Source organism: Varroa jacobsoni, unplaced genomic scaffold, assembly GCF_002532875.2.
Source record: "Varroa jacobsoni isolate VJ856 unplaced genomic scaffold, vjacob_1.0 scaffold_660, whole genome shotgun sequence".
Taxonomy (NCBI): Eukaryota; Metazoa; Arthropoda; class Arachnida; order Mesostigmata; family Varroidae; genus Varroa; species Varroa jacobsoni.
The window spans coordinates 237,884-263,283 of record NW_019213562.1 but is presented as its reverse complement, the minus strand read 5'-3'; the positions used below and the strand labels follow the sequence as shown (position 1 = coordinate 263,283).

The 25,400-nt window shown below is 40.3% G+C and overlaps 1 protein-coding gene and 1 long non-coding RNA gene across 2 annotated transcripts; both read right to left on the bottom strand.

Moving 5' to 3' along the window:
• Window positions 1–828: 828 nt before the first annotated feature.
• Window positions 829–5,080, bottom strand: LOC111262412 (uncharacterized). Its single transcript, XR_002681593.2, has 3 exons — window positions 4,821–5,080; window positions 3,418–3,533; window positions 829–2,684 (listed from the first exon to the last, which is right to left on the bottom strand). It is a non-coding gene; the product is annotated as an uncharacterized LOC111262412 (long non-coding RNA).
• Window positions 5,081–22,108: 17,028 nt separating this feature from the next.
• On the bottom strand, window positions 22,109–24,139 carry LOC111262414 (uncharacterized). The gene has a single exon (XM_022836653.2). The coding sequence runs from the start codon at window positions 23,963–23,965 to the stop codon at window positions 22,259–22,261; it is 1,707 nt and encodes a 568-aa protein (XP_022692388.1). The 5' UTR covers window positions 23,966–24,139; the 3' UTR covers window positions 22,109–22,258.
• Window positions 24,140–25,400: the final 1,261 nt, after the last annotated feature.

The following is a 25,400-nucleotide window of genomic DNA, read 5'->3' as shown; positions in this document are numbered from 1 at the left end:
CAGTTGCATGCAACCTCATGAAGAAATTTCAAATTGCTAGGACGATGCGCGAGAAAACATCAACGTGAACCCATTTACACACAACGAACCTCGAAACGGTTCCTGACGTAGAATGCAGCAAGCAGCCGCCGCCGCGCGTCGCATCGTGTGTCCTACAAATGGTAATTAATTGCTACTATTTAATTAAGGCTATTATTATTAGTACTTAGCATTACTATTAGTGTTCACTGGGACCGCACGTGCCCTAGTCCAGGGCACGATCTCCAGCTACCGAAACTGTATTTAACGTATCCTAATATAGTATTTGTGTATCTTATGAGACAACCACAGATGTTATATGTCCGCATCCGCAAAGACAGAGTCAATATTTCTCGAGCAGATACGTGTTGATAGGTATAAATTAGACCGCAGTTCAGTGTCTCTTTATAGAGGAGCTTGAATGGCAGCGAAAGGTTTCAGCAAAGAAATGAAAACACCAAATCGAGAATATCACTCTGTTTTCGAAATCATCCACGTATAGCTTAGTTTTTTTTCTCGATTATTTGTAATCAGGTTTGGATTTCTAAATACGAGATGATTTGCGGAAGCTCATTTGACATATGTAGCTTTATTGCGCAGCAATACGAGATACTTTTGATGGAAAACGTTCTACAAATTTATACTTACCCTGATTCGTGAAGATTGGAGAGAGCTACGTATCGTTTGTTTTGCTACAACAAAAAAGCTACCTACCTATCGTTTCAAAAGCCGGAGCTGGCTAAACCTGTAGAAATTTCCTATTGCGCCGTCTATTTTTTTATTGGCATGAAAAACACTACATGCGTCCTACTCCATTTATTTGGGCTGTGTTGAGAGTGGATTTTCCGAAGGCTTAATGTAGTCCGCACAACCAAAACCGGGTCGTGGCCGATGGAGATAAATTGACTCGATAAATAGAGCTACAGAATCATGGAACGCAACTCGATAAGGGATCTAACAGCAGGGAATAAGCTTGGTAGACAAAGCTGAATTTATCCAAAGTTTATTGTCTAGTGCAAGCTAGGCTTTCGTGAAGCAAGACTGTTTGCAAATATTATTATAATAATGTTATCTTCATTGAGTAAAGCAGCAACCTTTCTGACGTGCCATCGGAACTTTGCCGAAGTGTATCTAATGGTTTGTTACATTTCCTTCAAACCTTATCAGACACCTGCCGAACAGAGACGGGTGCCACTGCAATTTAAACAGCAGCTTTAGCTCCTGCTGAAGACAATAGTACGTTTCGACGGTGAATGTTCTCGGCCAAACTCGATGGATAATAAGTAGAAGGTTGTGAAGCTCATAATCAGCTTTAAGTTCATACATCCATTGATGCATTTTGCTATGTCCTACTTGAGCATTTTCAATATAGCAGCGATTTCAGATTGGCAGAGTAGACACACTGTTGAATACTAACTAGAGTTAACAAACAAAACAGCTTGTTTACTTTGAATCGTTATCTCACCGGCGTACAGATATATACTGTAGAAGTAACATTGCAGCGATCTATAAATCACACGAGAAACCGTGTTACTTTTTTTTTTCGATTCAGTTATTCCCGCTTCCGTAAAACGTCCTGCCGCAGCGTTTGTCGATTCAAGTGAGCATTGGCGATTGTTTTGCACTATTCGCCTGAGACGGTTGACGATGGCACGGGTCCTGTGCGTTACGTTGCTGGTGAGGGGGGAACGGGTGCGACAAGCGGAGCGGGTAGGGTACTTAAAGGAGAAAGGGCAGAGCGGCAGCAAGAAACTGAATAGAAGCTCCATTCGGTCTAAGCGGGTCAGTAATGCCGACAGTAGAGTTGTACAGAGACTTAGGCCTCGTAATCCCCTCGAGGGTGGTCGTGCCTGGGATGCGAACAATCCCAACGACGATGGCTGTTCAGCGAGTAAGTAGGGATGATTGCACTAGTAAAGGGCAACTTTCTTTTTTAAGGGTGAGCACTGTATGTAAACAGCTAAGGGTAGAAGCCCCGTATAGATTGCCGGCATCATCGTAAAGCCGATCAGCGAACGCGTTAACAGCAAAGAAACGCTGTGAGCCACAACGATAATGGTGAATGTGATGCTTCGTTACATTCCTCGGCCATATGCATAGGCCAGACGCGATGATGCTAGTCGGACCGACACTATTTACATGTCCTTCTAGCGGCGTATCATCCTCTACAACAGATGTTTATTTGAAATGTTGAAATGCTTCATTAGTTTGTGTTGAACTTGCGCTACACGCTAAATACGTACTGGGCTTAAGTGGCATCATATGCGTCAGCCGTTGGATAGGTCGTTATCGAACAAACAAATCTGCATAGTTCTCAGTATTGCTTGCAGACTACCACATATTATAATTACTAGGTTGCAGAATGACGCACATCCGAACTATCAGACTTGCTCCTTTATAGAAAAATTATCGCCAGCTGCCATGCTGTGAGCGAAACAAACAGTTCTATCCTGCTGACAAAATGAAGCTGCTACATGCAATTGTGTACGGTGTCATTTCTAATAGATACATTATATAGAATTATTCGGCAATTACTTTGACCTGCATTGCTATATGACTAAGGGTCTTGTCCACAGGCTTTAGGTCTTCTGTGCTGACCTTTGCGAACATCCATGTCGTTTCGACTAGCCGTAATTCTGTTGTGCGCGATTCGTTACCTATAGTAACTAATAGAAATTTACTTTTATTAAAGAGCTGAACAAATTGTCCATCTAGGTCGAACATACTAAGGGTGTTAACTATATATATATATATATATATATATATATATCTATCAGTACAGACAACACGTGTCACCGCTCATCCATGAAGGCAACTCTTCAGACAAGTTATTATACATTTAAGTGCTTTTGAAACATTATAGCAACATTTAGGTCAAATTTACTGGGAACAGTTCTCAAACCGACTGTTCTAGAAGCGTTTTTTTCGAGTGACCGGAGTCCGTGTTTCAATATTTGTTGACGGATATTTTAATCCTAAGGTTTAAGGTTTTTTTTTAAGCTAATTTTTAGATGCTGATGATGCTAATGAGCTTCACATGTGGGAATGTATATAATCTGCCTATATAAAAATCATTCATCAATGAATCTGTTGAGCTCCCTTTCTGGCTCGTGGCCGCCGAGAAATATAAGAATATGCGAAATATTCATAACTACTATCGCTAAACGTTCTAAGAACTCGCTGCACAAAATCACACTCTCAAGTGGCGCCTCCATTCGATTTTAGGTATACTTCGTAACCTTTTTTAACTGCAAACAAGTTAAAGTAAGTTCTTCACAGCATTTTTGAACTGCAATCAGCAAATGCCCATACAAGGATTTCAGGACGGGAGCTTTTAGATTCTGGGAAGTTACAGGATGACTATACACACACCTAATGGACAACCTCGAAACAACGTACCGAACAGCGGAAAGTCTTTCAGAATGTTGCGTTGACGTGGTTACGGTAGACTAGCTGCGCTCTGCTCTAAAGCGAGCATCAGTACCTAGCCAGAATGGGCTCCCACGGAGAAATGACTGCTCCCATGAAAACAATATATAAATATCAAAAGTTAGGAATGAGCGTATCATGTATTTGTTCATGTAAACCGCAATAGCCGAGAGTACTTGATTCTCAGACTGATTAAGTGCTGTTTCGCTAAAAGGCGCGGAAATATGTGTGTGTGAATGAGCGTAAGGAATGAAAGACCTATCATTTTAGAGGCTGCTGTACTAAAGGATGCCAGGAGCTAGAAGTCAAAAAAGCTCAACTAATGAATCTATAAATTTTAGATGAAAAAGATAAAAAACGTAAGCTATGACACCAATTTTTCGTTACACATAACTATGTACCTTTTTTTTTTCGATTTTTCAAAAATGTTGGAAAGGCGGCCGTGACAAAATCCGCTTGAAAGAAACATCAAATGTCTGAGAATGATCAGTAAGGGAAATGTCATATCTAATCCGTTTCGAGGCTCCTATAGCGGTGTTTTTATGCAAAAAGGCCAGCAAACGGTTCCCCCCAAAAATACAACACAATGCGTTTACTTCTGATATAAGCCATCCTGACAACAGTTTTATTGAGCTAGCCCGCTTTATTTAATAATATTCACTGCAGCTTCTAGCAAAGTCAAGTGCTTTTCTTAAAGGTTTTTGAGTGTGCTCAAAATCCAAGGGTCGAACGTTTGGCTGCTAGCCACTGGTTACCACTGCAATCTAAGCAGTCCCTTTGCATGTACTTATGTGAACGGTCGAAGGAGAACGAGTCACGTTTTGAGTTGTCGTGATGAGCGTACCAAAAAAAAATACTTGACGGCATAATGTAAATCTCGATACTGCGAATGCGAACTATTACGTTAACGCCTTGGAACACAAAATGGATGCACCGCGTATTATTGGCTGATTGTGTTACATTCCTTTAGCCGTTAGACTATTCCGTCTAACGGTTAAAGGAATCTCGCTCGTTAAACTGTCCTACGCAGCTAACTTAAACGTGTCTTTAAGTTTTTGATCTTGCGTAAAAGACATTCCTTTGTATTGGCTCTATTTTAATTACCATATCGAATGTGTCGTTGGTGTTGTCTTCGACGATTCGAAAGCGATTTGTGTGGGGTGTTGTTTTTATTACGACTATTTTGAGGAACTAACAAAGGTGAATGTACTTGCGTTCGTCATTGTAGTAGCGGTCGATTTAGTAGCATCCCCATACGCGTTCTGCTCTCTCCTCTCTTTGTTTCCTTCCCTAGAAAGTTCAGCTATAACAATGTATCCGAGAAAGCTTGTTTTGTATTCTACTTACGATTTGGGGCCCGTTGTTATAGTTACCGTTATTGTCACTGCAGCGTTTTTCCGTCCGCCTGCTGCTCTGTGCTTCTTTCACCCTATCGAGCGGTCCCCACTTACTTTCATTCGATGGCCAGCCGGTCAAATGATAAGTCCACGCCGTTCGAACGAAGGCCGTAACCCATCGAAGGGTTATCGTTGCCGATGGAACTGACAGCCTTCGAGCCCTCTGCTACTATCATGTTCGGCGTAAAGGTAAACAACCAGCCACTATACAGCAAAATTCATTTCATTTCATTTGTGGTTTGCTCAGGCATTTCCGCCAAATATCCATGTGTGAGCTTTATATCTAGCTGTGTACGTATGGGCGCGAGTGCGGCGACTGAGGTGTATAGTTAACCACGCTACAACTGGCTGCCTCGCACCCCGTCAAAAGGTTCCATCTAGAGGACTGCTGAAGTTGCCCGAATAGCATAGGGCTTTCGCCTGCTGCAGACCCACGCAATACGAAAATGGAGGCTTTTTTTTTCGCTCCGCCTTCTCATACCGTTCTGTCGTTTTTTGTTTCTTGCCACAGCCGCTACTTATGGTTGTTGCCGCCAGCCAGTCATCTTAGTGGAAGAACGTTGAAAAATGAAGTCGTGTTTCTCTCTCTATTCCACTAGCACTGCTGTTACTATACTTAGGGCCACTAGTGCTTCTACCACTAGCGCCACTGGGACGGAACAGGCCGTACGGGCCGTCTGTGTACTCTAGCGTATTTAGACGACGTGCGTGTGTATGTTTGCAAGTCTGTGCAAGTAAGGACGCGCTTGTGTGTCACACTTCAGAACGAAATATAGCTCCCCACCCCTTCCCCGCCCTTTCCCTTACCATATACACACACATACAGACAGTGAAACAATCAGGCCCGGTCGTCACTCTGCACGCTTAGGCTCGGCTGGCTGTTTTCGTTTATTTTTGTTTGCTACAGCAAGACTAGAAGACCAGAAAAAGAAGGGGATTTTGGGAGGGGCAGAAGAGGGAAAGTGGCGCCGTTGGAGAAAAAGAGCGAAGCGTTGACGGTAAAGTACCACATTTTTCATCCTCTCGCAAGTCACGCGTATCTAGCGACACATTGCCGAGAGCCAAGAATTTCTGTGATGAAATTTCTTATGCGTCCTCTTTCCGACTGTTTACGTGTAGGCTGGCGGGGCGGAAGCCGTGTTATAGATGTATCGCAAGCGTTAAGGTATCGCAGGCGATTTCTCTGCTTCCGAATAAAGATTTCAAGGGTGACAATAAAAATATTACTGCAACTGCAACAGGACAACTAAACATGGTAAAGATTCGCCAGATATCCATGTGCTCATTGATGACCATTTAAATTGCTCGCGTACAACTATCAAGCACAAGTTTATACGGCTTTTTAGATTATGATTAAGAGACTTTCGACCGTTATCCTAGATATGTGGCCATTTAGTTAAGAATATCATTGAAGTCTAGAATCAGTTCATAGGAATGCCAAATAATTCACTTTAAATGACACATAGAATGGATTGCCTATGTTTAATGGTCATCTGATGCGAGCAGAAGCACTATATATATATATATAGATTTGGGTTTCCTTTTTGATTTGTTTCTCGTTTCTAGCTTCAAGAATAGTCCATTCATCGGAACAGCCATCTTGTTCGCGGCCGAGGTTCACAATCGCCCACGTCAGTGCTCATTGATGCTTAATTAAAAGCTAATAGATAGGAAGAAATTTTGCTTTTACTCAGGTTATGTGGCACAGGATTGAACGATAACGAGCGGAAATGAAGAGGCAATGCAATCAAAGTTAGCTAACATGAATTTTAACTATCTATGCATGATTGACGATAACAGGTTAAATTAACTCGAGCATAAACGGGTTGCTAGCCACATGAATATTAGTTTGCAAGGTTATCAGACATGTCAGTCGGAAATGGGCAGGTATCAGAAGGGGAAGACAGATGAAAAAGGCCAGGGCACACTCAATAGATAATGATTAGTTAATATTCTGTTATCATTTGTAAGCAATTTCAATAGTCAGATCAAATATGTCTTTATTGGGTCAAGAATCATATCTGTCTTAACGATGTTCGTATTATTGTTGTACGAACGTTACGTGCCGGGTACTTCTTTGACCTCAAAAAATAGGAATTATTTGTACATGCGTGATGTTGTCTAATACAAGATGATGTCATTTAAGCTAAAACAAGGCACCATTATATTATACATTTCCGAAAAACGAAGGTGTATACTTTTGTGTTCTCAGTCCTTCTGATCTCATTACGAAGACGCATCGATCTTTGATCAGTTCTTTCAGGCGGCGGATATTGGTACGACTACGTAGAGGATTCCTACGAACCGTAAGAAAGTCTGAGGTTATATCGAGATTATTTATTTATAGTTTCGACATTTGACACAAATTCTGCTCTAATGTGAATCTTTGAGATGGGAGGTAAGGAAATTAGACAGTTTCCCTTTAGAGAAAGGCGTTTCAGTATTTTGTAGCTTACAAATACCTTTGATTTTCGTAGATTGCGTAACAGGTCTTCCACCATATACGGCGGCGAAATAAATTGTCAATTGTATAGACAAATCAAATGCAACGTATGTCAATAAAACGGTAAAGCTATTGATAGCCTCTGCAGAAAGATTGTGGCCACATTTGTTTTTACGAAAATGACTATATATAGGAATACACTGTTGCATACTGACCTGGGTTTTTCAAACTACTAGACGATTGTAAAGAGCTATCTAAGTGCACGCATGCAGCCAGGAATGCTATATTAGTATAGACGGTGTCGAGAAACGTATTTTTATAGCGCCTGATTTCGAATGTCCTACATGTAGCGCATTTTAACAAATAGATGAATAACTTGATTTGCAAAAAATGATTAGTAAAATATTTTTCTCAAGGCAAGTGTTTGGTATTTTACTGTTGCAGCTTGTAGAGCATTGTTTTACTATCAGCGTTATGTTACGTCCTTAATAATCCGTTTGTCTAGTTATCACCTCGTTTCCGTAATAGGTTCTAGAGAGACTAGAGAGACGTCTTGCTGTTTCCCTGTATGCTTCGTTAGTCATTGTTCTAGTTACCTACTAAAGATGCCAGCCGCTTGTAACAACCCCAGCAATGTCGATAAATATCCTCTTCTATTTTCACGTGATATTTCTTTTCGCCAAATGCCCTCCAATTTGCTACTCCATGAAATAGCCGTTCTTACTGGAGTAATTTCTGCGCTAGCTAGTGAGCAATTCGCTGCGCGGCGTGGAAAGACCAACAGCTGCATTGATGGGATCCATCATCTGTTATGCATTTGTCAGGCCTTACCCTTGGGTAGATAGCGCGGGCTTACGGATGGTGGGTTCATCAACAGTCGCTATTCAAATTAGAAGGTGTAGATTTTGAGGCCCATCTCATCTCAACCAGCTAACAGCTTCTCCAGCTTAGTCAAGATGTATTCCCATTAGCCTTCTCAAACAGGCCACACAAAATCATATCGTATTGCTATTTAGAGCTCAGAGACCACTAGCCAACTAAGTACAGTCCAGAGAAAGCAAGAGTTAAGCATCAGGTTGCAAAGTTTCTGAAAATATTTGGCAAAGTTCAGCAGTAAGTTTGTCTTTCATTAACAAAAGGTCGCGTAATGATCTACGTTAGCTTGCTGAGGTATGGCTATCTTTCTACAAAGGTAAAGTTAAGCTCCCGTGATGATAATACCTTTATTAGCCAGAGAAACCACTTGCTGATTCAAATCACCAAAAGGCTTATCTATAAAGTAACACAATGCAATACTCAAAGATAATTCTTATCTACAAAAATAGATGGGAATTGTTATGAGTCGTTCATTGTGAAGTTCAACGTCGTCGAGATATCCCATGTTGCCCAGTTGTGTATAGTAGTTGGTGGACGTCAATGTTATGTAAGTTACAGGTAATAGATAGATAAATAACATCGCGTTTGGTCATGCCGTGAAGACTAACTGCGTTAAGGAGTATCTACAAGACTAAAAGATCAAGTGATTTGAGGGGAAATTTCCAGCGTGTAACCGCTAATACCCATGCTAAAATTGAATAGGTTGGTAACACCTCCACTGCTATAAAACTACGCACGTTATATTGACGATTAGGTATGATAAGATTTAATCCGGCCGCCTTATTATACTTTTAGGATATACGATGGCATTACTTGCAGGCTGGAACTATTTAATTATACCTCTGCTCAAATAAACCTAGCTGGCCTCGTTTCAGCAAATAAGTAATATGAGCTTGTTTGGTCGTAAATTTGCGCCGTAGCGATTACATGCGCATGCAGAAAACGCGCGGTCGCAGATAAAGCGAAATACCGAAATAATCATTGTCATCATGGGAAGATTGAAGTTATTTTTTAAGCTGTTTCAATTTTTATTATTTCTTCGAAAGAAAAGACCCATTCTGAATTTCTATACTCAATTGCACTAAAATGGGTCAGCTTTTCGATAGTTCAAGACGTAGCGAGTCGAAATAAGTCACAGGTTGGACAGAACCTTTGTTAGCTGTAGTTCGCATGAAACAGTATTTTACAGAGACAATAAGAGGTACACATTTTTAAAATTTGGAGCTCGGGGGGTATTAAATCACTTGCTAGTCTTGGTCGTATGGCACCCGTCGACGAGCAAGTGTAAGAATTAATTAATAAAAATAAACAATCTAATTCAGCGCGAAAACTAAGAATTGGTAAAAGCCATCTTGCTCTTATTATATAAAGCTGGCTTTACAAGGCTCTTAAGTGCGCGGGCCTGGACGATGGCCTGTCAGATATAGGCGTACCGTCTGAATAAGTGGACTGTCATTAACACGTTCGGATCATAAATCGTCCCAATTTATCCCCCTAGCATTAGTTCCAATGCGAGGCCATAATTGGACTTAAAGCAGTAACGCCATCCGTGTCCGAACTCTAAGAAATAGCTTCTTGTAGAAGCTAAGCTTCGATGGTTGGCAATCAATTCGTAGGAAGTTAAAGCGTCACACATCGAATTTTAAACAATTTGTTGGTTGAATTGAAAAGAATAGGAACTCTGCACAGAGCAACATTGTATATTGTCGACTCTGCCAGTGCCATTTACAATGTTGCATTGGCGCAACCGGAGACGGAAAAAGAGAACTATTCGTTTTGGACAAAGTCGAATTTAAGCTACTGCAGGACTTCATGTATAGCAGATGCGGTCATAACATTGTGAGCCTATCGGAAGCAGGAAGAGACGGCTACGAAAACTCCCACCGTTTCACTGTAGTGCGGTGACTTTCGAAGACTTTGAATGGAGTCTCTCTTTGGACGAGGCTCGACTTAAACAGTCGACCGAAAAAACTAACAACAGAATGCGGAGAAAGAGATATGACTGAAGTATTTCCCCAATGTGTCGTAGGTCAACGATGTGCTTCTTGGCGTGGCGTTAGGCGTTTCCCTCGAGTGGAACAGTTCTTAGCGAGATATATTGCTGTTAACGCTTCCATTTGTGTGTATACCTCAGGTAATCTGTCGCACTTTGCGATAATACGACCCTTTCCTTCTGAGTCACCTGAGATGTCGTTACGAAGTAGTTGGAATTCGTTGACTATTACATCAATTCACAATGATTTTAATTAAGCGCTTTTGCTTGAAGCCCTAAGTGTAATGTTTTTAAACTCTTAATTTATTACAACATTTGTCCATTAAGTTCTACTAAAGGTACTATAAAGGTACTTTCTCTTGGTTCCATGATACTGTAATAGCTGCAGTGCGCTTTGGCTAACGATACCGTTTTCAAACGTCTTTTGGATTCAATATAAAACTATCTTTAATAATTTAAGATTCAAGCTGAAAAGCTAGCATATTAAGGATGTCAGAAGCAGCTTTGTCAAACCATGGAAACCGCTAGATAGTTTATAAATAATGGACGAAACAGGATGTTCGTCTCATCTACAGAGGCCTACAGCTCCCTCCATCTTGTCCTAGTTGACAGCGACAGACACGCATTAAAACGCAATATTTACTAGAAATTTTGTTCTTTTCACCATCATTTAGAGTCTATGTTCATTGTCGTTTGCTCCTCTTATAAAGCTTAATGTATACGTCTTATAAAGTACGAACAGACGATTTGCTTGATAAATTCGCATTTAACTCGGTGAAAAAAAACAGGTGTTTAAAGACGATATATTCCAGCTCGATGAAGTATCACCGTAATAAAATAATACGGTATTGAGAACAGATGGTATGGATCATTCCGTGCTTCAAGACAAATCTTGCTTTTAATCAGCTGTGGTGGTGAAAACTCGGAATAGACAGAGCCCTTAACATTCCTATAGGGTTCTACTATTGTTTATTTTAATATGTTTAACAGAAATATTTTTAGGAAACATATAGTTTTTAATGAAGAGAAGAGGTAGCAGGAATGCTCGAGTATCCCATTTCTGCCTAGAGCTGCCGGTGTTGCGGAAGTACTCAAATTAGTAGACTAAACTTCCAAACCAGACATCACTTGGGAATGAAAAAAGCTAGGAAAAAACAAATGAACATTTACATACAAGGAGTAGCTGAGCGATCCGACGTGTTTTATACGTTGATCTTGAATATTGTGACTCGAGGCGCATACCCTGTTTTAACCTATAGGCATGAAGCAAGCTAAACATTTTGCAGACGGTGTACGTAATCTAATAGAAGTCGTAATTAACTTAGCGTTCTTGACAACGGCTGTTTATTTTCTCTTGCCGGTCTTTACGGATAATAACTACAAAACCATATCCGGGAATTTGTGATGAATGTGTGGAACGATTTACACACTCCAAACGATCCAGCGGGCGGCTTGCGGCTCTTAAGTAGGATGCGTTTGCCACTGGTCGGGGGTTCGTGCGGCACGCTTCGTAACATGAAACATTCTATAATAGAAGGTCTCCGCATGTGGACGCCTGAACCACCTACCTTGATACTTTACTAAAGTTGTGCCTCAAAACCCCAACGATACTGAACTCTATTATTATTATTGTCAGCACATCAATTAAGGGGCGCCAGCCATTCGGTCACGACATTTATCTTCGTGGAAATTCAGACTGCGTTTATATTTAGAGTGAATCGCAGTGCGGAATAAACACGGAAAGCAATAATACGCTTATATTACACCAGCAAAAAAAACGGATTTACAATTGTACGGACGCGGTGTAATTACATAACTTCTAAATGCAGTCGACTGCCTTCCTACAGGCCTTCTTTTGCTTTCCTTTGTGTATATATCAAGTGCGAGAAAGAAAGAGTCATTAGACATCTGACATGGAAGACGCTTGACGATCTTTTAAGTAAGTGCGCTTTAAAAGCTTCTTACTTATTGCGCCAGCCCTGTTTCTGGAAATCGCGGAGAGAACTGCTGAACTGTTATATAAATTTTCAGTTATTTTTCCCGCACCGTAGATTGGCGCACGAAGAATTGCCGTTTTTGTTTGTTGCCTAGCTTCCCTAATATTTCGTTTGCTGATTACCAACCCTTAAATATATTATTGAAAATCTTTTGCAGAAGATTTCGACTGTGCCAAAGGGCTCGTTAAAAAAATAGAAAAAGTAAAAGAGAGTAGCGAAAATGGCGTAACGCGGCAACAAGGCCTACTCAATGCGTCGAACTCGAATCTATGGGGTGTCGAAAAATGGTTGGAGCTGCTAAATACCAAAAATGTCTCTATTGGTCTAAGCTGTTTGATTCTCTCCATATCATAATTTACTTTACTAGTATCTGTAGTATTAATAAATACTAGGATCTTTACTAGTTTCAGAAGTGACAGGTGGTAATAATATTCACTTTGCCTTTATAACGCTAGATATTCATGTATCAAGCAACAAATAATGTGCTTAAAGAGTAATAATTATAAATTAAGAAAAGATGTAAAACTTTGGTGTCTGAAAAATTCTTGATCTCAAATTCAGTCTGGCCAAAATAAAATCGTATGTAGAATTTTTAGATAAGGACTGATTTACACGTTCTGTTATAGTTACAAAAACGTACTTCGCGATCGTAGAAGAGGTTCTCGGTCAAGACACGCGGACGATGGTCAATCGTAGAACTATGAGTTGTTGCTCGAACGGATTTAGGTGAAAACCGTACAATGACCAAATACTGCGGTAATAAAGGAAATGCGAGATATGATATAAATAGCGTATTTTTAGTGGACAAACCCAGTGGAGATAGTGAATTTTTGCTTCTGTCGAGGATTTTTAGCAGGGCATACAGAGCATATTTAGAATAACCTCTCTCAAATAGTTCATGGATTTAGTCGAGGATGATATTTTAGTACACGGATATCGGTGTTTAGATGGAGCCTTCAAAAGAATGCAGAAATAAAAACATCGCTCAATTCTGTCAACCGAGCAAAGGGAATTCTCGATGAAGAACATCTGCTTGTCTTATATGTACAGGCTCACGAATTGAACGTTAATGTACGTTATTGGACATCAGTGATAAAGCTATTCGATATGCCGCTACCTCAAAGACTTCGTTCGCTGAATCTGCACGCACTTCTCGAAGGCGTGAGGTTTAAGTCCTCCGTTGATATGCGGAGTTGCCAAAGCGGCTGTCTTCACATGCACGTTTAAAACATCGTGTTTTATTAGGTGTCGCGAACTGTAGGTGACCGGAGGTAGGAGACACCTTAGGGAGCCCCCAAATATATTTAGCGTTCCCTTACGTACAACATCATAAATCCATCATTATCAAGACGTACGGACATCGTGTCGTGAATGGAAAAGATGGTCCTATTATGAATTCCGTCATGGTGTTGCCAATTTTCTGTTTTCGTCTCCAAGTTATGGACACCCTTAATCCGAATAGTGTAGCGCTTGTACTTGCAAAAAATACGTCCGTACGACATAATGGGCTTAGCAGAGCGGACAGATAATCAGTTCTGGGTAACCTAGATTTAGCAATTCATCGAGCGAAAACTGCTTATTCCGGTGAATGAGCAATGTGTGGCCAGTTTAGCATATATATATATTATTATTTGGTATTGACCATTGAGTTACTTCGTTGAGTATGCCGTACTACCGTACTTCACTATAACGTACTCTGTATAGATTCGAAGAATTTTCGTATGCAACGCAAGCAGTTTCCCTTTACGCCAGTGCTCATGGCACTTTGCATCTACAAGATTTAGCCTACCTTCTCATTACAGAGGAACAACGTCCTAAGTTACAACCTCAAATATTATATTACGTCGGCGATAGGATGTTGGAGCTAGGCGCTATTTGTGCCAACTCCACATAAGTAAATGACCTACTTAACTCGATGCTTAAACGTATCTATTTATAACATATATTAATACTACGTTGGACGATTCATTAGTCTCTTTCAAATAGATTTTACAAAAAGCAAGCCCCCTGCCAAACCTACCAGTTAAGGCTCTTGAGAAATAAATTAGCAAAAGCGTATGGTACTTTCAACAGCACTGATTTGTTTTGGCAACAAGGGGCTAAGAAAATCGAGCCTTTGGCTTACCATTTGCCCTGAGAGCTAGAGCTACTAACCCCATTGGATTTTAAAAGGTTTTACTATCGTTACCGTCTGCTCAGAGCTGTCATAACTGTAGTGTGTTTATAGGTAAGAAAAATGCCCCCTCAGACGTGGTAGTCTGTCCATTCTAAATTCATCCCGAACGAAGATGCCTCACATGGATCTGATAATATCGTTTTATTACGCATAAGGTTAAACATATATTGGTGTTACACAGGGTATAAAACGCATCATTGTGTTGGTTTTATAGCTTGTAGGAGAAAAATAAAGGGATACCTTAATTATTTTTATTGTTTAAACTGCGCTTAATCAAATTCTCCTTGTTGGACGTTAGCTAGGGCATGTGTGTATGGCGGGCATTTGCACAACAACAATGTCCCATCATTATCAAATTAACGTTTCTTCGAACTTATACCAATAGGTTTCTACAATTTTTACAGGTTTCTACAAGCACCAATGAATAGATTCCCCGGCTTCATTGATATTCCAAAAATATTCTGTTCTTTCTGGAGTACTGTGCGCCTTCCACGGGTTATATATAACTGTAAATAGAGCAAAAACTTGATAAATCTGAGATCATTGCCACCAAATTCGTTGTATTGAATAATCGAATCGTTAACTAATAGTAACATTAGTAATAACAATAACAGCCACGCCCTCCAGGGATGGCGGTGCGGTAACACTGTTGCAGAAAATGACATGTCAATGCTTTGGTTCACTTTGGTTTGTTTGTATATCTGTTTCTGTTCTTCCGTGACGTTACTATTAATTGTACCGTGGCCAAATCGAAATCAATAGCTATTTAAAGATAAGGCCAACATTACATTATAATAGTCCCGGTTCAATCGACCCTCTTAGCGGCGCTGTCTTGCCTCTTTTCAACACCTGGCCTGTTAGTGGAGAAGACTTAGCACAAGCAATCCGAGCAGAAAAGGTACGCCAAATAGGGACACTACTTAATACTGCTTGCATATAAATCGAGTGAAATTCGTTATTGTCCAACGTACAGGTTCGTTCGGACAATTAAAAGAGGTTATTAACAGGCTTAAGTGATTAGCAAACATTTCGCGGAGGCCTTTTTCGCAAAAAAAAAGAATTGAATCTTACGAGATAAAATCAGTGGGACGCATCCATATGAAAGGGTTAAACAGCTACGAGACCGAGTGCAAACACTACAGATTTTCTAGTAGTATCCAAAGAGACTTCAGGGGTGGAAGTTGTGATACATCACTTATGATGCCAAGGGTCGGCCAATAAAAATCAAAGACAATTAGGTAACTATATGGATCTTTTGACGATATATAATACATAGAGGTATCATCATAAATATCTCATCTATTTTCGCGACCTCGTATTTGCTTATATAATGAGACTTACGAGGTGATTCGTGGTTATTTTTAAACATGTTTGGTGGTGGAATATGTGTGTATTCGAAGTCACTAATTAATTATTCGCGCTTAAGTGAAAAAAATACACTTATTTTTGACGTAAACACCCACGCACTTAAGTTATCAGTAACTAAATAAATCTGAATGTGTGGCGAGCTCAGCTCAGCTCAGCTCAGCTTAGCTTAGCTGCGATTTTTCTGTGTCATTTTCTTCTACAGCTTGAACATTGAACATTGTTGAAAAGGTATTGGCGACCTTAATTAAAGCAAATATTTTTTACCTTTTAAAACAGTATTGCCATTAAAATATGCGCCATTTTCATCGATGACCTCCTGCTATTTTTTTCGTAATACCATAATCCCAATAGTATGGAACGTATGCAGTTTCTGACCGAAAAACTGTGACATGTAATTTTTGCATCTATCTATCTATCTATCTATTGAAACTAGAGAAATGCCTAATGAAGGAATACTATAAAGACCGAAACAGATGGTAGTCCAGTGCATGACCAGTATGATGTAGTATATATATATATATATATATATAACCAGTACGACGGATGCATTAAATTTTCTATGTTTTTGATGTCTAGTTTAACGCATATACGGTCTGATATCCTCATACTTGAAGACGATCTCTTCCAGTTCGAATCGATCTTTTTAACGGCCTGTTGTGGTCCTGTTAGTTGTTGGGTAGAGGTTCGAACTAATCGTTTTGCAAAATGACAGTCGCTCATAGTATACAATCTCTTTTCAACCCCACCAGACTCTTCGCATCATTTTCTCTGGCGTCAGTTGGGGCTTTGCAATAGATTGCGGTGTACCCTTTTTTCATTCGCGCATAATTGTCATATATGGGCTACTTTTTATCACCCATAATCAAACGTTCTACAAATGGACTTCATTGCTGTTCCGTAAATTTTCGCGGTCAAGCTGATTTCTTTACGTCAGTTCAATCAAACATAAAGCTTTCCTCAAATAGAATCATGCTATTTGACGGCGAACGTTTACTGTTTTTTTTAGCAATATAATGGATACTCGCACGCCGATTTTGTTTCGTTTTCGCAATAAGCCTTTTTACGTTATTAATTGATCACTATAAGGGACACCTTTAACTCCGAAAACTCCAACTCGAAACTTCCAAAACGACAATGGAGAAAATCATTTTCGGCCCGTTTTTTCCAGTAACTCATTTTGACCCCTAAACACCACCGATTTTTGATGGGTCGGGCAAAATCAATTTCTTTATTGGCATAAAATTGTTAAATGTAACGAATTTTCGCAGAGGTTTTATTTATCTTGAAGGGAATTGTCTTGAAAAAATTATATACTAAACCTGGATGAAGATAGGCCGATAGTTTTAGCACAGTTAGTTCGGTTAAATTTTAGCTTTCAAATAGCACCACTGAAAACTTGAAGCTATTTAATATCACCTTGGATACGTAGCTTTAAGGTTATCCAGATGGAAGAGCTATCAGTGCTTTGTTTAACACATCGGTATCTAGTTATTTGCTGTAAAAAAGTATTTTTATTAAAACTTTCTTTGAGAATTGGTCTACTATTTATTCGTTTACATCTTCCCTGGCCTTATAGTTGGCGCAAATACAACGCGCGGCGCCAGTTGGTACTTTTTGTTTGTATCAGATAATAGTTTGCTTAAAGCAAAAATTAAAAATCATCTGTTTTCATTGGGCTACAAACTTCAGTAGATACCTGAAGGTGCTAGCCTACCATGGACGAACCGTTTGCTCTTCCAGCCTACTACCGGTTAGCGAGATAAATCTAGGGAACAAGTGTAGCAGACTTTTCCTGAAAAAGAAAGATGGTCTTGCCAGCCAGTGCGGTATCAACAAACAGATCAACGGAAGTCCGGTACGTCTATGACATCACGCTTGTGTAAAACGTATTCGCTATTATTTTTATATTAACCAAATCACATCCACCTTTGTTTGTGCATAGCGTTTGGGTAATCCTCACTAGCTATAATGAATAGCATTCAATAAGGGCCGGCGAAGGTGGAATCTTCATAAGGTAGAATCGACACATGATACAACTATTTACCCAAGCTATATAGCTTTAATTTGGAGGCAATGTTCCGAAAATGGCTGGACTGAAGGGCGCACGCATGCGTTTACTTGAATTTAATACTGTGCTCGATAAAGTCCACTGTGTTATACATTTTAAGCTAGGTTTTTTTTCTTTTATCTTCTTTTAGTTGAATAGCTCGGCTGAGAAAATAAAATCTATAGAAAAAAGGCTTATGCATCCTCTCAATGTATTCCTGAGACGCTGAACTAAAGGTGTATGTATATATATAAACCCTTTGTGGTTTGTACTTTAATGTTAATGCTAAAGAAGAACCTAGAAATCTAATTGACCTTCATAACGTTAGGCAGTATTCGATAGAAAACATGTTACTCGACGTACTTATCGGTGATTTTCTCATATATAAGGACGTAATAAAAATGGCTTGCTTCACTTGAGGCTCAAGGCGTTTTTAGCTAATTGTTTGATGAACAACGGCAAACCGATAAGTGGGCTAGTTTAGCTAAAATCAGACAAGCTAGAAAATCTAAATGGATCTAAAACGCCATCTTTTCTGTGCAATTCCATTAGCCAAATTTGGGCCGTATAGGCAGATCGTGTAGTAGAAAGGACATTAGTAATATATTATACACTGACATTTTTTACTCGTGTAGCTCTGGAAGCATTCAAATATTCGGAACATTACGAACGATCACTTATCTTTCAGACACAGATGGGTAGACAGGCTAATAACTAGTTTCGAAAACTGTTATAAAAAAGGAAGTTGTGTTCTCCAATGATTAACTTCCTACGGCTCTTACTAGACCTTCTGTTTTTAGTTTTTAAATCCCCATTTTGCCGACGCCTGCAAGAAACTAGTGTCTAATACGCATATGTCATTTCAGAAACTTTACAGATATATCCTTGTGTAAGCCTAAACGGCAATTCCTTATGCTCAGTTTTGGTGCGGATTATACTATACCAGTTACCCCATTGACCGCCTCGATCTTTTTTATGAAATATTTATTATTGACGTTAAATAATTAGGATTTAATCCTAAGTTCTATCGTGCTTTTGCTGTACCAAAAATGTAGCCGCGTTTGATAACCAGAAATAGCCAATTCGGCATAGCGTTCCTGAAAGCGGAATTAGACTGCTACTTTTATAGGAACTACACATTACGCTACCTAAGTTAGCCTAGTAGACCTGTTATCGTTGCTATTGTTGCTTGTCTTACTGACAATGGGGTTTGTTTCTGATGTCGGCGAACTTAACGTCGGCTGAAAGCTGACCCTATTAACACGACGTATCTCTATTAGACATAGAGCAACGGCATGTTTACTCTAACAACCAATTAATAGGGAGGCAAGGCCAACCCTAATTTCCTTCCTCAGTGAAATGTCGACCCGGTAGTTCCGATCTTATTCAGGTCCCTTTTGAAGATTATAGGAAGCACCAAGCCACGGTATTTTCCGTATTCTTCTATTTACTTCAAAGCGTAAAACAATTCAAAGTAGTTAAGCCTTTCGCATGGGATCACGTTAAGGTGAAATAGCCTAGATCTTTGCAGAAGTACTCTTGTCATTTTTTCCAATCTTCCGAAGCATACGACGTCAAAACCCTGCTGTTTTTAAACCAGATGACTTAAATATTCAGGGCGTTTGTGCGATACGAGATTTCTTGAGCTGAATAGACTCAGTAGATTAAAAGTTATTATCTTTGCGGTACGAGCTAAATGACTTTTTGGTTTAGGTAAATTCTATCTATTATTTTTAGTGGGATGAAAAGAATACAATTTAGTGTATTAACTAATGAGATGCTGTTTTTAAGGATGTCTAGCGGCTCCCTGGCATCTACATATGTACATTTTAAGCAAGCAAAAGTGGTTCTTTTTTGCCATCTAGAAATAACTCGGTAACAATTTTACCACCTACCGCTTTGACGTGGCATATTTATACGAGAGTGAAGTCAGACGACTTTCGAAGGGTGCTGGTCTGTATTTCAATGATTAAATTAGTTATTATTAAGACAGTGATTAAAAGGTATGTTTCACATTAAATTTGCGTTGCGTTTTATCAAAATGCATAGTTTGAAGGAGAAGGGGAGAGGAACAGGAACTTCGGTTTTGTGTCGACAATCGATTTTTTTGGCGCTCAACAGTTTACGTATAGAAAATGATCGCAATAGTAAGTATTGGCTTTCTAACATATAAATCGCCTACGGGTCAATCAGTCATAGAACATAAAAAGCTTGATATCACTTTGCAGGTCATCGTACCCTCGTATCGTCCAGCTCGCTGCCATATACGTGGGAATTATAGAGTTACCGCAACAGCGAAGCATTACAGTGTATCGTTATTTTCTGCAAATGACCTATTAGTAGTAACAATAAGAGGCACAAGTTTTTTCTGAGTATTGGTAGGCATAAACTTCAAAAAAAACAATTCCCTCTTGATAGATACCAGTGATTACTGAGAAGAATAAAAAAAATCGGACCGCAGTTATTTTTACTCATGTCACGTTTAACATATGGGCCAGCGTAGTGAGCGTGCCACTGAAATAGCGATATGTTTATGACACTAGATGTTTTTACAATTATTATCATTTAGCTTAATTGCAAATTTTAATTTCCAAATTAAATCATCCAAGAAGAACTTGCTGCCATTCGGCCTTCTTGCCATTCATCTTTAGGTCTATCCACACATTTCGCTATGTAACTTCAACACTTACCGTTGAATGGCTTCGAGGTTATCTAGATTAGCACCAAATGGTATATGGCATTCTTTTCCGCCTTTTATGCCCTCGGAATCACTCAATAGAGGTGAAAATATAGCTAATAGCGGTGCACGTTTCGCTGAAATCAGCGAAAATAGCAATAACATGAAATAACCGTGTCCGTTCTGCTTCTGCAGAGCGATGCCGCTTCATCAAATCATCAAGCAATGGTCTTTCGGCAAATTCTTCCGAATGGGCCCAATTTTCACTACTATCCTTGTATTATTAACTTCCAATACGTTGTAGCCAGTGCAGCAGACATGCTATATATCAAACGTAGTTTTTTAGCTTACACAGGTAAACTTTGTTAAGTATAATTTTATTAAGTTCTTTGGTCATGGAAAGCGAAAGTAAACATTGAAAATATATATTCAGTTCCGACACTCAATTGCTATCTCTCAATAGCAAAATTTAGTCGATACTAGCAAGCAAGCAAGCAAGCACATGGTATGTAAGTTTACTACTGGAAATTGTCGCTTTTGATATGTTGAAACACTCAATATGCCTTGTGAGACCGAATGGTTTGTTTATATCTAATGATAGCCGTGCAATTACGCATACCCAGTTTTCCTCCACATCTCAGTAATTCCAGGAAACTGAAAAGCCTATACTTCGATTGTGCTTTACATAGTCTGAGGTTATGGTTCCCTTGGCGTGAATTTTTGCGATAAACTAAACGGTGCTTAAAGTTACACTTGTCTCAGGTCAACCGTGTGTGCCACGAACCACGAACTGCGTACTGCGTCCGAATAACGAGACGCTAGGCCTCACAATTATATTACTATAACTGTTAGGCAGCAGTACGGGATTTCGAAACAACTCGTTATCTTGGTTCAAGTGAGATGCTACTTCCCCAGTCTCTCAACGATGAACGCTATTCGATAGGTGGTTGCTTATTAGAAGACCGAGTTACCTGCTGGACAAAAAAGGATTGGCGTAAAATGTTGCATTATTGTTGCAGATGCAGTATTTTTTGAGAAGACATTGTGAAAGCAAATAGGCGTTTTAGGAGTTCTTCATTAGGTGACATGCGTCGTTCGCCAATTACATGCGGCGCTCTAATTCTCGTCTATGCTGTATGCGAAGTGTTCTTGCCAATTGTCTAGAGCTGGCTATCGTGAATTCAATAGTTGCCCCGGCAGTAGTCTAGAAAGAGGTATACCAATGCCAGCATCGTATCACCGTGCTCATTAATCAGTTCTCACGAATGAGTACGTCCTCTGCTTTGCTTGCCTTGGCGGTAACGAACTCTCGACTTTTAGTATTCAAGGTTTATTGTCTTGCATTACAAGTGTGTCTCACTTTATCACTTAGTCCCTTAGTTAAGGACTGGACCTATCTCTAGACTTCCGAAATATTTAATTTTTTTACTTTTAACATCTTAAAAACAAATTAAACAGATTGCTAGGCACAATATGTGACCATCGTGAGGACGTGAAATGTCAAATTTTTTTCTTAGGTAAATTCTAGACAGGACGATTATGATGTGCGCCATATATGTGAAAACGCTGCCCCAATATTAGACGGATATTATCATAGCTTGCGTGTTCACAGCAAGCATCGTACGGCTGAAGTCCATGCGAAATGCGAACGTTGAAGGCAACAGGTAGGAATCAAAACTCGATAAAGCATAACTCTTTCTAGTCTCTTTATTTGAATCTACAAAACGATCCTCTCGTTCTGCGTCCGTAATCTTTGCTCATTTTGTATAGCTCCATACGTTTGGGAGCTAGTATACGCTTGCTTTATAAACTGTACGCACTACGCTGTCCGGTGGCTTCACTTACGCTGGGTGGGGTTAGGCCCAAATGTTGCACTACCCGGGGGACCGATTCCTGAAAAGGGAGTTGACGGCGAGGCGGCCGGACTGCTGCTAAAAGCAATTCCGGATGAGACCGCTGGCATCGGAAGAATGTTCGCATTTATACTGGACGGACTTGCGTTCGCTGGAGGCTCAAAGAGCTGGTTTATAGGCCCAGAAGAAGCTGCCGACATCAGAGGATTTTGTTGCGCGCCAGAACCCTCCGGGCCTAATCCAAAGTGATATCCGGAAGCCGATTTAATACCCATGCAGGTGCTAAAAGGTGTCGGGAAATTGAGATTCGGAACAAACGGCTTAGAACTGGGAGCGCTCGTCGGTCTCGTTGCCGCGTTGAATCCCCCAAAGGGCGTATTTGGTGTCTGGGAGGGCCTGAAACCAGTTGGTGTTAATGTTCTTGCACAAATTGATGTTAAGGGGGATGCTGGTGGGCTTTCAGTTGTACTCGATTGGCCGAAATTTGCTAGAAGTGAATGATTCAACGAGGTAAAATTTGTCTGTGACTGACTTGTGGGTACATCAAAATTAATGTTAGAAGTCATTGAAAAGATTCCTCTGGCATTAAGTGGACCTTGTTTACGATTAGCGAGGTAGTCTTCCACCCGCAACTCTTCTAACGATTTATTTTCATATTCTTTCATGCACGTGACGCATTGATATAGAATTTGAGCAAGTTGGGTCACACCATTTTTAACCATAGTATCAGTCGACACGATGGGTCTAAAAGGCAAAGATGTACCAACAGGAATAAAGAAGGCTTCGTCGAGTCCTCTTTCTATACTAGTTCCATTCACTGTTGACGGGAGGCCACCAAATACGATAGAACCTGTGGACGCGTTAATCTGTCCGAAGCCACTTCCTGTTGACGGTGTCGCCCCGGTTTCGTAGCCACCGAAAACGGAACTTACTGCCGATTTTCCGACTGATCCAGCGTGCAGCGGATTGGGAGTTTGCTGGCCAAGTAAAAGAGACTGTGGCACCTGTTGGCTTTGTCCGCCCGGAGAAAATATGCCGCTTACCTGTTGGGGCTGCTGCTGTTGCACTTGGGCAAAATTGTAAGCACTGGTCTGATGCGCGACGCCCCCGAGAGTCTGGGTCGTAGGCATAGCACTAGGCGTTCCAAACCCTCTGAAGACAGCTGGCAATGCCTGTGCGCCGAGTAAGCTTCTTCCGAAGCCGTTAGCTATGGAGTCTTGCAAGTCTGTCAACTGCGAGCCAAGTTGTGGAGTTTGCTGTGGAGCCTGTTGGTATCCGCTGCTGGGCGTAAAAACCGTATTCGAGGATTGTGGCTGCACCTGGCCAAAGTTTGAAGGAAATCCCTGAAGATCTACAAAGGGTTGTGAGAGCGAATTCGTAGCGGGGGAGATTCCAAAGTCACCGGGGGCTGCTCTTATAGTCTGATTCTGTTCGGGTAGACTTCCAAGGGTGAAGGGTGCGGCATTTTGCGTTTGCTGCGACATTTGACTAAAGGAATTGGATGGAGCTCCTTGTTGAGCAAGTCCCCTGGGAACTTGAGCTACTCCGAAGCTGGTCCCTGGTTGAATCACTTTCGATCCGAACATAGCAGACTGTGCTGTTACTGATGTTTGTGCCTGTCCCAAAGCGCTTGCCTGGTTAACGTTAGCATCACAGAGAACGGAAGGCTTATTCGGTTGTTGCCCAAACATCTTGTTCCCATACACGGAGAATAATTGTTTGGCGATCTCTTACAACTAAAGAATATTATGGAATTGTCACACCAAAATACCTCATTCTCAAATCAGAGCCCATAGTATATATAAAACAACGGTCACAGGGCTGCTATGTTCCGCAAAACTGTTTTATTCGTTTGTGTATCACAAAACATCGTTCTCGTCTGGTTTTGCATACATAGAGTTCAATTATATCTTAGCTATTTGCACAAATCTACCTAAAAAGTATTTTCCATATTTTACGTCCACTATTGCGACATCAGTCTTAACAGCTGGCGCCCACCACGAAACAAATGTGTCTACGTGTAGATTCGAACCTAAACCGCCACCATGTGCTCTACAATTTAGCAATGAAACACGTTACCCACTGCGCTACTACGGGAATTGATCATTATACCTAGTCGTACTATTATCAACATGGAGCCTTCGAACTAAAGAAAAGATTCACACAATGAATTAATGAAGGATAATGAATTAATGTCATTAATTCATTAATCATAATTGTAATGCGGCATAAAGAAATGCTAGAGTCACTATGATTAAAAGTAGAAACATCCAATATACTCGTCATTTTACGTGATCGAATATACCAACGGCGTAGATGACGTAGAGCGATTGCGTGGCATGTAAATCACTTCTGCACATTACAGATCTGTAATGTTTCCTTTCGGAGTACCCCGGCTAAAGCATTTAGATTAGCAGTACTCAGTCATCTTTATGATGCCACGTTCAGAGGCGGAAAGGAAACACATTGTCTCTTTAAAGATTTCTAAGGCCACAAAATGTTTTAATGCAGTATGAAGTTTTATGCTGATAACTGATAAACGAGCTACACTTCGCCCTCTGCGCTGTACTCTGAAGCCTCTTCAGCGTTATCGTGTTTCTGATATCTGTCTCGCTTCATAGGTGCGAAACTCGAAATAGGCAAATACTCTTCGTTTTATGCGTGCAACCAGTCTTCTGAAGCATAACGACTATAATAAACGAAAAACTCGAAGCGTTTATTAATTTGCTTTATTAAACTAGATGAATACAGAATTTTGCTTGAAGCGAAATGCTCGTTTTCAGTGGATTATTGAACACCAAAAACAGAATATTATACACGTACGGCACGTACTCGAGCCGTTCTAGCAAATATACAGAGCGATTCTCCAATTTCCAAGTGGATTTCAATTAGAGGATCATATGATGGTGAGCAGTATCTTGCGAGCAATACTTCTCTCCAAGTAAGCAGCTGTACGCCGACGCGGTAGGATCAAAGTTAACGATAATTTGGACCTTTTCGAAAACTGCTTAGGAGTTCTTCCGTTTTGAGATGGCGTCCTTCAGTCCGGGAGTCCTCAGACGGGTCAGCGAAACAGAGTTAACTTGAGAGAGAAGGTTGAAGAATATGACAAAAGTTGGAATGTTT